At 53.9% G+C, this 12,013-nt stretch overlaps 4 protein-coding genes across 4 annotated transcripts; 3 read left to right on the forward strand and 1 right to left on the reverse strand.

Moving 5' to 3' along the window:
* Window positions 1-377: 377 nt before the first annotated feature.
* CMQ_4394 (c6 zinc finger domain containing protein) lies at window positions 378-2,140 on the forward strand (the record flags this gene model as incomplete). Its single annotated transcript, XM_014312550.1, has 3 exons — window positions 378-1,480; window positions 1,643-1,848; window positions 1,926-2,140. 3 exons carry the CDS (start codon window positions 378-380, stop codon window positions 2,138-2,140), a joined length of 1,524 nt encoding a protein of 507 aa, XP_014168025.1.
* Window positions 2,141-3,339: 1,199 nt separating this feature from the next.
* On the forward strand, window positions 3,340-5,337 carry CMQ_4434 (uncharacterized protein; the record flags this gene model as incomplete). Its single annotated transcript, XM_014312590.1, has 2 exons — window positions 3,340-4,813; window positions 4,868-5,337. The coding sequence occupies 2 exons, from the start codon at window positions 3,340-3,342 to the stop codon at window positions 5,335-5,337; spliced, it is 1,944 nt and encodes a 647-aa protein (XP_014168065.1).
* A 225-nt stretch (window positions 5,338-5,562) lies between these two features.
* Window positions 5,563-7,158, forward strand: CMQ_4621 (mitochondrial fmn-dependent dehydrogenase; the record flags this gene model as incomplete). Its single annotated transcript, XM_014312777.1, has 2 exons — window positions 5,563-6,931; window positions 6,995-7,158. The coding sequence occupies 2 exons, from the start codon at window positions 5,563-5,565 to the stop codon at window positions 7,156-7,158; spliced, it is 1,533 nt and encodes a 510-aa protein (XP_014168252.1).
* Window positions 7,159-7,458: 300 nt separating this feature from the next.
* Window positions 7,459-9,769, reverse strand: CMQ_4886 (trehalose synthase; the record flags this gene model as incomplete). The annotated part of the gene is made up of 4 exons (XM_014313042.1): window positions 7,459-8,577; window positions 8,639-8,841; window positions 8,918-9,584; window positions 9,659-9,769. The coding sequence occupies 4 exons, from the start codon at window positions 9,767-9,769 to the stop codon at window positions 7,459-7,461; spliced, it is 2,100 nt and encodes a 699-aa protein (XP_014168517.1).
* Between the last annotated feature and the right edge of the window lie 2,244 nt (window positions 9,770-12,013).

Below are 12,013 nucleotides of genomic sequence, written 5' to 3' on the forward strand. Positions count from 1 at the left end.
GTGTGCTAAAAATAAAGACACTGTGGACAAGAAGCTACCAAAGGCTGCGTGGAAACAAAATATATTCTACAGGGGGTTTTCACCTACCGTTTAGCGTAGACGGAGTACTAAACGACCCACTATAGTCAATTACAATGCAAAAACGGCGTTAGGCTCGTGGGGCAGTTTTCCCCATTTAACATCAATCGGGCAATATGCGGGTACTCTCTACTATTTTAATTCCGTAATTCCGCCGATAAGCCGCCACTACGGAGTAAGCCCCCGGATTTATTTGAAAATCTGCAAATCCACAAATCCGCAGCTCCTGCTTCAAAAACCTCCATGTGTGCTGGACGATAGAAGGGATGGCATATGACCAAGCCTGCATATGACTAGCTATGGAGAGGAAGCCGGCAAAGATCTGTCGGGCCTGCGAGCCATGTCGCCGCCGAAAGGTCCGCTGCAACGGCGGCACCCCCTGCCAGCATCCAGGTTGCCAGAGCAATCCTGTTGAGTGCCGCTATCGAATCAAGGCACGCAACAGAATCTCGCTAAAACGCAGCGCAGAGCCCAGCAAAGAAGCGTCCGGACTTCCAGCTGTCCCGCCTAGTTCCTCTCTGGCCACGGCTATTGAAGATGCGCCAAATTTGCTGCCTGTCGACGACGGCCAACTGCAGACACGGAATGGACTTTGCACTTTGCCATCGGCTCCTTCTGATGTTGCCGTGCCGTGTCCGATGAGCCCAGAGCAGAGCGTCTATGACAGTATCACTGCAACGCACCACGCGCCCACTGCTACCGACAGCTCGCAGCTCTTTTACGGGCCTTCCTCCAACTTCGCCTTCCTTCACCAGGTGCATCGTGGCACGCTCCAAAATGTGCCGGTGACGGACCTCTTTCGGCGCCGGGACGTGCAGGAGGGTGGGCCCGGGTTGGACATGTTCATGCAGCGGACCCTGTTCTTCGGAACGCCATCTCGCGTTAGTGCCGATGTCATATGGCCAGCCTCATGTCTGCAGCAAATTCCACGGGACGTTGCAAAGGTGTACCTGGGCCATTTCAAGACCGTCTATCTTGCCCGCTTTCCCTTCTTCACGCCTTCGGAGCTTGACTTGCTCTTCGATGACTTTTACACCGTCGAACACGACTCAGAAAAGAGCATGCTACTGCCACAGACAAAAGCCGGTATTTTGGCTGCGCTGGCATTAGGCGCCCTCTGCACTCCTCAGACCAACACGGCTGAGACCCTCCTCATGCAGTCCAAGTCACAGGTCATGATGTATGACGACGCAGTGACCCTGCAGATGCTGCAACTGTCACTGCTGTCATCCGAGTATCAGCTGCAAATGGGTCGTTTAAATTCAGCTTACCTACATCTCGGTGCGGCGTGCCGAAAAGCGTTTGCCCTAGGCTTGCACAAGGAGACGAATGCTACGAGCGACAGCCAAGATGCCCTGCGGCGCCAGCGAGCCACTATCTGGACCCTGTACTGTCATGAGACGTAAGCATCTGGCTATTCCCCCAGCCAAAAGTCGTCCGTCCACCGTTGCGTACTAATCTTGCTGTGATGCAGATGGTTATCTCTTGTTCTTGGGCGGAAATCCTCACTGAAGGTGGCAGACATCTCGTGGTCGATGCCAAAAGAACACACACTTCTTTTCAGCCTCTCCCAGCTTTCAGTGATTGCCGAGAACGCAGCTGAGACAATTTACGGTTGCCGATCAGTGTCACTGCTGCAATTGTACGAGAAATCTGAGAAGGTACATGTGCAGCTACGTCAGTTCGCGGAGCAGTTTGGTATCGCTTCGGCCACTACGGGCCACAACAAAAGTATATTTGACGATGCTTCATCTATACTTTTGCACAACTGTAAGCAGGAGTAGGAGGATGTAAATCCATTATGATCAGGCTTTTGCTGATGCCAGATTCAGGGTATTATCATATAGTGACGCTCGCGTTTCGGCCGTTTCTTGTCGCGGATTCGGCACTGCGCTCATCCGAGATGGTCCCGCATGACGACGAGATGTGGCTGCGTCATGCCTGCAGATCCGCTGTCAGTGCTGCTCAAGACTCGATTGCTTTTACCAGCAGCATGTTCAGGAAGCCCAATGCAGTTGCACCAGTACGCTCAACGTTACAAAACTTACAGCACAATCTCTGATATTTTTCTAGTCGATGCGTTACTGTACTTACTTCTTCGATTCGGCCTGCTCCATCCTCATGCACGATACTTTGTATCATCCCTCCAAGTACCCCTACAATCTCGAATACATACACGATGCTCTGGGTTGCTTCGGCATGATGGTACAAGATGAGCCGATGACAGCGGCGTCTGGATCGATCCAGAAGATTCTTCAGGCCGTGGAAGAGACCATTAATACCCGGCAAGTCCAACAGCTTTCCATTTTGAACAAGCGTGCATTAGCAAACGCGCCCACTAGTCACCGGCTGCCGATTGGAGCCAATGAATGCATTATGTTTAGTGATCATCCATCATCTCACCTTAAAGAGCCCAGCGGTTCTTCTACGGAGACACGGGGGCACAATTCACTCTCTACGGAACATGAGACCACGGTGAGAAATGAGACTGCTTTACCACTGAATCACTTCTCAAACCTTGATCTCGACATTTTGACAACAGACCTCTTAAATTTTTTCCCTGTCGACATCACAACTCCAGAAAGCTCTGCTTCGGCCTTGTTCTCTACATAAGTCACCTAAGACATATAGCAGGTGTCATAATTGTAACACGTGGGACTGACATTGTTACTGCAACTACACGGTGCGTGATAGCGGGCCCACAACCTCTGCCTGACAGAAAACCGCCATCAGATAAAGATATCATCCGGTCAACTTGCGACAACTCTTAGAAATTATGCACTGCCTAAACGTATGGTAAATTATAGCATTAGGTTAAGGCGTAAATTTCAAATTTCAAATTATAGAGTTTGTGAATGTCAAAGAAAGCCCAAATGGGTACGGAGTACTCGTGTTAGTGTAGACTTCGCTCCGAGTAATTACGCCAGAGGTTAAGTAAGGCGTACTGATAGATGTTTGAGCATCGTTGCACTTAGCGCTATCACTTATTTAGCTTGCTCGCTGCCGTCTACTTGACCATCACAATAACATCAAAGCCTTTCGGAGTAAACACCCCCATGGTGCTTGTTATATCCGAGTTAAAAAAAAATCCCCGGAGATTTATTTTGCCGAACCCGGCGATCGCAAAAGTCGACGCGTTTCATGCACGCGCTTTAAAGTGGTCACTCTTGCTGCAGAAGCGATTCGTCGATTCGCTGACTGGTACGCTCGAGCGGCCAATAAAACCCCCTTAATTACTCTTCCGACTATATGTGCATAGCAATGGATGGTTTTGACTTTAATGCAGAGCCACTTGCGGAAGAGTCATCTTCAGGGGATGACGGATTTGCGGAGAGCCACGCGATATTGGTGAACAGCGACAGCGATGACGACAGTGACGGCAACAGCGGCAGTTCGGAGGAGAGCGAGCTGGATGAGGATGAATTGGCGTTTGCGAGGCACCATCTGATTGAGTGGGAGGCGATGGAATCTGACGATGAGACATCTGAATTCTCGGAAAAAACCGACCCCGACAACTACACCGAGTACTCAGTGAGCGATGACGACAACGAAGAGGATATGGGCACCAACTCGAGAGACGATAATACATCTGGCGGTGGCGGAAAACACGGACGTGGGGCTGGGCTGGCGGCATTCCCACTGTTCACGCAACTTCCGGCTGAGCTGCGCTTGCGAATCTGGGAGCTGCATTGCCCGGACCTGCTGGAGCAGGTCAGAGTATTCGAAATGCGCCTTGAACGCGGCGGACGTCTAGCGATGGGCCAGTCGATGATTCGGAAAGGTCGACCGCTGCGCCGATTTATGAGAATCTGCCAGGAGACGAGGGCACGAGGCTTGCAGACGGTGCCAGACGAGCTGCCGCTGGGAGTGTACGGCCGGGACAGTGGCGTGCACCGATTTCACGCGCAGTCGGACATATTGCACTTCAACTTCGAGGAGACCGGGGCCATACCGAGGACCGGTCTGTACGACAATGTACGCAACATTGCTATGTTCGATATGGAGGTACGGTCACGTGGGCCTGGGGTTTACCACGACTACGTCCATGGCCACATTGTATTGGGAATCATGTCGGAGGAAGACGTCTCACATCAGAGGCCGTCAGAGCTACGACCAGCCGAGTTCTCCGAGGCACTTGAGAAGGCATTTCCGCAACTTGAGAATCTGTACGTGGTGGAGAAGGGCATAGTGCAGTACCTAGATCGGTGGGTTGGGGCGGACGACCACGAAACATATGAAATCAACACCTATGAACGGGACGAGTCAGGCCGCCGCCTGCCGCTTCGACTAATCTACTGCTGGCACGCACCGCCACCAAAACGTCGCATCTCCAGTGGCCAGACAGGGGCGCACGGCGAGGAAAAATGCGAGGAGGGCTACAAAGAGGAGGCGGTGTTGAATCACGTGTCGGCGCTGAAGGAGAGGGGAGTGCGGTTTTCACGGATGCTTCTGTATGAGGACGAGGAGGGCTGTGAGGTACTATTGGAAATGCGCACGCTATGCGAGGGCGGGAAATGGCCTGTGGCGGGTGATGGGAAGCCAAGGGTCGACGATCCACCATATTACGGAGACGAGTGGATCGGGTCGGCTGACGACGAGTATGAGAGCGAAGGGATAGACGATGAGGATTCGGAGGATAGTGAGGAGGAGGACAGTGATGACGGCGAAGACGTGCAGGCTCTGGAAGCAAACTTTTCCAGTCCCGAGCCGGAGTTGGAGCCAGAACCAAGAACGAGTAGGCAAGGCAAGAGACGACGTGTTCTTTCGGATTCTGACGACTCGGATTCAGAGACAAACGGAGGGAAAGCGGCGTCGAACGCATCGCAGGTCAGGGCTAAGAGACAGCGTCGTCTGGTCGTCTCGGACGACGAAGACAGTCAGGAGGAGGGAGAAAAGAAGAAGCAAGATGAAGACGACGAAGACGACGAAGACGAAGACGGCAATTCGTCGGAGACAGAGGTCGGACAGGACGCCAAGAAGCTGAGTCTCGCAGAGAGACTGCAGCTAAATCGATTGAACAATCCGATTTCGTCAGACGAAGACGAGAGTGACTCTGCATCGGACAGCGAGGTGGATGGCAGTGCATACGGCGCATTGGTGGAGATGTTGGCCAAAGAGGGGGACGAGAGCGAGAGCGAGAGCGAGAGCGAGAGCGAGAGCGAGAGCGAGAGCGAAAGCGAAGGGGAGGGTAGCGGGCGATGGGAAGAAGGAGAGTGGGGGGGTATAGATGAATCCGGGGAGGAAGATGATGAGGACTGAAGCGGGGATGATCTGCAGCCATGGTGACATTTGTGACGATATGAATGAAAGAGCAGCAGCCGGTATTAATACTAGCGCCTTGAATTTGCAGCCGCGGCATTGGTTGCGCGTCGGCATTTTCGGGATAAGCAACGCCAACGGCGCCAGCCAGCCGTGGATATCTGACCCGGGCCAGCGTGCGTTTGTGGGGGGGGGGAGGCCAGCGACCGTCTCGCCATCGACACGATGCGGAAAATTGGCATTGACGAGATTGCGCGACACGCCAGCGCAGACGACCTGTGGGTGGTGGTTGACGGGGCCGTCTACGACCTGACCGAATTTGCGCCGCGACATCCAGGCGGCACGGCCGTGCTCCAGCAGTATGCGGGTCGGGATGCATCGCGGCCGTATGGCGCCGTCCATGCGCCCTCTTTGATCGGGGCGAGTCTTGAGGCCAGCCAGCACCTCGGTGTAGTGGACGAGGACTCGGTCACGCCGCAGTGGCGGTCGGCGACAGTGTCAGCAGACGTCGACGAGGGGCCAGGGCGACAAGGCCGCGGTGGTGCGGCAGCCTCGCAGAAACCTCCGCTGGATTCCGTCATCAACCTGCAGGACTTCGAGGACATTGCGCGTGCCGTGCTGCCACCGCAGGCCTGGGCCTACATCTCGACGGGATCGAACGACAACGTGTCACGTGATGCCAACGCTGCCTTTCTGCGCCGCATCTGGCTGCGGCCGGCAGTGCTGCTACGCGACGTCTCGACCGTCCGCACGGCCGCCACGCTTTTTGGCGGCAGCGTGTCGCTGCACATGCCCGTTTACGTGGCCCCGACCGGTGCCACTCGCACGGGCGGCCCCGAGGGCGAGCTGGCCATCGCACGGGGAGCCGCCGCTGCTGGTATCATTCCCGTTATCTCCACCGTCGCCTCGTTTCCCTATGAAGAGATCCTCGCTGCCCTTCCCGACGGTGCCCCTGCCTTCTTCCAGCTCTACGTCGACCGCGACCGCAGCCGCACCACGGCCCTGCTGCGCTCTCTGCTGCACAGCCACCGCGGTCGCGCTGCCATCCGCGCCGTCTTCGTCACCGTCGACGTCCCCGTCGTCTCCAAGCGCGAGGCCGACGAGCGAGAACGCGCCCGGGCTTCCAGGGCCTGCGGAGAGCCTGTTTCGCCTGGCGGCATAGCCAAGCAGGCCGGCTCCTTTGTCGACTCCGCTTTTGTCTGGGAAGACCTCCGTTGGCTGCGCGACGTCATCGATGAGGCTACTGCCACTCCTGCCGCCGACAACACTTCACATCTGCCCATCATCGTCAAGGGTATCCAGCGAGCCTCCGACGCTCTAATCGCTCTCGCCATGGGCTGCCAGGGCATCGTCCTCAGCAATCATGGCGGCCGCGCTGCCGACGGCGCGCCCCCCGCTATTCTCACCCTCCTCGAGCTTCACCGCTGCTGTCCAGAGATCTTTGGCCGCATGGACATCTTCGTCGACGGCGGCTTCCGTCGCGGCTCTGACGTCGTCAAGGCCATCTGCCTCGGCGCTTCTGCTGTCGGATTTGGGCGTCCCTTCGTCTACTCCGTCGGCTACGGCTACGCAGGCGTTAGGCATGCTGCTGCCAGTATGTCCTTGCCCACGGCCCGTTCCTGTCTCCCTGTCTACCCATCGCCGCTGACCCCTACAGTCATACAAGACGAAGTACGAACGGCGATGCAGCTTTGTGGCATGTCCGACCTTATGCGGGATGCCCATCCTGGCTTCGTCAACACTGCCGAGATTGACCACATCGTCCCTATTCACAATGATCATCCATACGCGAAGAAGCCCTCAATTCCATCGAGACTATGAGCCTGTCTAGCTGTATTCTACCGCCAGCGTGTGCTGTGTATACTGAACATGTTGCATAGCACCGCTGCGACAGGAATGGGAAAAGATAGCAAGCCGCAATCATAACTTGAATAAAATGACCTAGCTAAGCTCTTTTCGTTATGTGGAAAAGCGAAGTCAATCAAGCGCACCATTTTGTCGAATGTGGAATTATACAACGTCATAAGAGCCGCGGAATAACTGTATGAGTGGGAATGCACTTAACGACACTGATGACGGCAACAGTAATAAAAAAACCGAAACACACAACCTATGGGATTTCTAAGAAGCCGCCTCCTCCTGCTCTGGGACTCTCTCGGTAAAATGGCGTGGAAGCCGGTTCTCCTCCTCCGTGTACGGGACCCCGGCCTCGTCGCGGGCCATGTCGTTCACCCACTTTTCGTGTCCTGCAATGCCTCCCTTACCTGCCTTCTTGACGCCAACCTTGTTCCACTTAGCCGCCAGGTAGAACCAGCCGAGAGCATTGCCCACGGTGCCAACCTCGTCCGAGACGCCTGTCTCGGCCGCATAACTCATCGAAGAGTGCAGGTCATCATCCGTGAACAGCTGCATCAGGTGGCCAGCGACTGCTTTCCAATCTCCGGGCTGGACCAAGAAGCCGTTCACCTTGTCCTTCACCTGAAGCGGAATTCCACCGGCGAGCGTCGCAATGACTGGGCGACCAGCATGCAGCGCCTCCGAAACCTTGACTTCGAAGCCCTCCCGAGTCGACAGTTGAAGGACAACGTGCGCATGAGCTATGATGGTGTTGAGGAGCTGGTCGTTGGGATCAAGGCGCATAATGCTGACATCGTCTATGAGATGCGGGTAGTGCGTCTCCAGCTGGTTCATCGTCTGGTCGTAAATCATGGAACCGTCCGGGTCATCGATAGAGCCGTTGCCGCATACCACAAGTTGGGGGGTGTCTTCTACCCCAGCCTTCTCAAGCAGCCGGCGAAATTCAGCGTACGAGTCAATGACAGTCGGGATGCCCTTGGCAGGATCAAATCGCGCAACTTGGGCAATATACTTGCGCGCGGGCCAGTTGAGCTCCGTCATTCGCTGCGAGTGACAAGCGGTGTTGTAAATATGGCCGTAGTACCCGGTGTCCCAGCTGATTATGGGCTTGTTCAGGCCATCGAGCCAGTCCGTGGTCGCTGGGAAGTAGACCCTCTTTTCTACCGGGACAGTATGAGGGACGAATGCGGGAATCGGGTGGCTGATAAACATGTCGGCCTCCTTGATGTTGCTCCACAGAAAATTCCAGATGTCTTCCTGCGGCGAGCCCGGCACCGCAACAAGGTCGCTGCGAATCTGGATGTGCGACCGGTACAGAACCGGTCGGTTGGGCGTCAGGCGCTTGATCATCGGAATGATACCAGGCATCTGAGGGTCGTCGATCTGAAATCGTTGTCAGACGTATCGAGCAAACAAGAAAAAAAGTGGTATCAGTATCACCTACCATGACAACATCAGCGCCGCCCTCTTCGGCCGGACGGAGAGGGCCACCTTCCGAGAACCAGTAGCGGTTTGCATTCTCGGAAATCCAATCAATAATGGACGCCTTCTCTTCAGGCGAAATCCGTTGGTCGGGATGGCTGACTCCCTGAAGGATGTTGTGCATGTTCTTGGTGATGCGGAACACGCCAGGGCGCGGTTTCGGAACTGCCTCCTTGTTAGTTTCCGTGTGTTTGACGAGGCGGGTACAAATGAAGTATATCAACTGTTCACCAATACTTACCATACCACGTCAGGTCGACGCCCAGAAGACGAGCGAAACGGACGAGTGCATGACGCATCAAAGCGACTCCACCTCCCTGGGGAGTGCTGCTGAAAAAAGCAATCTTGGTCTTTTCGCTCCGGAGCTGCTTGGCAAACACCATCATGGCGTTCCATGTGGCCGCGCCACACGTGTCCTTGTAGTCCTGGATGGTCGTGAGCTGGGCGCGGAAGCCTGCGTCGGTCTGGACAACACCACGCCAGCCAACTTGAAGAATGGGCACCAAAGATGGGCTAAAATTCAGGATGCACTTCCGAGCCATGGAATCGGCCTGCTCATCGACGCGCTTGGCATCCCAGAAGTTTTTCTCTTTACTCTCGTCATCGGGACGGATAACAATTGGGATTATGTCCAACTCAAGCCACAGCCGGGAACATAAAGACGGACTCATGTACTTGAGCGTTGCCGGCAACCCGGCACCAATGAACTTTGCAAAGTTTTCAAGCTCATATTTCCTGATGTCGGAAATGATGTGTTCGGCAATAAGGTCATCACCCGTACGAAGAGCATCGTCCAGTTCAATGCGTCTGACGGAAAAGTCGACTAGGTAAACAGTGTCATGGATGGCAAGGGCTACCACGGCAGTATGGTCGTCTGCAAAAACAGCAGATATTCCGATGTACAGGGTCTGGTTCAATGTTAGCACTTTCCCATCAAAAACAAGCGACGATGGCGACAGAAATTAGAACGTGAATGTCTTACTGTCAATGCTGGACCAAAGAAGCCTTCCTTCTCGGCCACTGTGCTCATCCGCCTCTTCCGGTGCACGGAAGTGCCCGTGGAAAATTTGCGGATGTTTTTTGAGTTCGGCATTGCAATGATAGAAAACGGTATCTCGTAATCTTCTCTTGTTGTACCTCAAATGGCGAAGTTGCTGGTAAAGGAGACGCACTCTGGAATCAAACAGTCCGCAAGCAGGTATGTGGGGAGGAGAAACAAAAAGTGTCTTACGCAGAACGCAATTGTGAGCTGTCTGATGAAAGAATCGAGGGAAGTCTGAGAGACGGGTAAAAAAAAAGTAGGAAAGGATGTTTTGGCCTCCAATATATATGTATTTGATGAGGATGTGGAAGGTACGAGGGGTCGATTTGGTCAGGCGAGGCAGGTGCAAGGGACGAGCGCTGTATCTTGCAAGGCACTTCGTGTTTGAGTGCGAGTGGAAGTTGGCTAGCTAGACGTGCTGGGTTGGGGTTTCGTCACTCTGCCCGTATTTCGGACAGAAACATTTCGAGGCACAAGACCGCAACGCAACAGGGCGCAGAGCATACGCATGCTCCAACATGTTTCTTACATGCCTGCAAAGCAGAACCCCCCCACTCTAGTGCACACCACATTGCACACCATTGAAGAGGGAAATCGGGGGGTGGTGTCTCGTGCTGCGTTTGCTGTATTCCACAGGCGGAGGGATATGATTCCCAGATTCACGGCGCAAGGCAGTCTTCCCACGCGGCATCAGCAACTCACCGACAAATGCGTGGCATGATATCCCACACGGTACGTGGCAGTTCACCCGCGCTGTCTCGCCCACAACTTCCGTGTCGTCCCAGCTTCAGCCCCCCTTCTCCCCCCCAATACAGCCCCCCAAGAGGACGTGGGATACCAAGGCACGAGGTTCCATGGAAAGGGGTCTTGGAAATCGTAGCTCCTAGCACATTGCCATTGCCAAGTCCATGATGCGATTCTTCGTTGGAGGGTTATGCGTTTCTAGGTAAACTCCCACGGGCTCGCGTTCACCGTGTGTCCCTTTTGTGTGTATGCATGATGATGCACACAACTAGAGGAGCCTAATCAGGGGACGGAAATGCAAGGTGTAACACCCGAAGGCTTGAATCTGCATTCTCTTCCGATGCTCGTATTAATACTAGTTGTACGAGTTGCGTTTTAGTTAGTGAGCTTTTTAAGCAAAACGCAGCGTGGGGCAGCGCTAAAACCCCTCTATCATGGAATTTCCGGCGGTCTGGACCCTGTAAGATACAAGTAAGATACTCGCACAAGTATCTTACATGTTAGCTGGCTGTCACGTCACACCACTTCAATGAATAACCTGACAACATACCAAGGTCTGCCCAACCCCCTTTTTCTCCTGCTTTTCCGGCAACTAGAGCTGGGAGGCAACGTCGGGCAACCCTTCCTTCATGTTAATCTACTAGTACCAAAACTAAGGGAAGCCGTGGCCCTGATCTCTACATGGTATCTACTTCAATTCTATGGCGCGTGGTTTTTTTTCTAGAACTGACACTACGTGACTTGCCTTGTTGCGCAAAATATATTCAGTTAGTCTGGAGCTCATCCAACGAAGGCAATAGACCGACTATTCGTCTGATGGCAGACTGTCTAAAATGCGCAGCGTTGTATGGAGATTTTGCTCGTTGGGAGTCGGCATATTAACGGACTGCGTTTCCTACATGCCTTGACAATTCAAGTTGCATCAGCTGCCGATACCTGCTGTCCTGCAAAACATCAAGCCGGCGGGTAGACTGCTTCTAAATTTGTCCCGTGTCTGTATTAAAATTAAGATAACACTTAAAACTAGAACTGTAGCAGTGTCTGTTGGTTTGCTTTTTCTTTAAACGAGCAAGATACAACTTTCTATTGGGACTCGTCAGTGGACCACACGAGAGTTCTCCGTAAATCTTGTATCTTACTCTGTACGGAGTACGGAGTAGAAGAGTTGTTTACGGTGGCGGCCCCCGGCTTCTGCGGTATTTGATATGATTGGCTAGCCGCGGAAGTTGAGTACAATTCTCACGGAGCGTTACTCCGTACTTCGCGGGAGGGTATACCGACCCGTAACAAAGATTAAGCAGTGAACGAAGAGGAAGAAGAGTAGATGATGGAGATGATGGAGTTGGCCAGCGACTGGTCCCCCACATATCAAAGAAGAGGATATAGAAGACTAGGAAGAGTGGTGCTGGTTCTGGAATCCTACGATCTCGCAAGTCAGGCTGATCAGGTGGAGAAGGAACACGTCCTACGACAAGCTAAAACAACACAAAGTCAAGCAGGCTTGGAGTCTGCAGGAATTCCTCCAATGCTAGCCAGGACGATGCTGCCTCT

The sequence above is a fragment of the Grosmannia clavigera genome (assembly GCF_000143105.1).
Source record: "Grosmannia clavigera kw1407 unplaced genomic scaffold GCSC_97, whole genome shotgun sequence".
Taxonomy (NCBI): domain Eukaryota; kingdom Fungi; phylum Ascomycota; class Sordariomycetes; order Ophiostomatales; family Ophiostomataceae; genus Leptographium; species Leptographium clavigerum.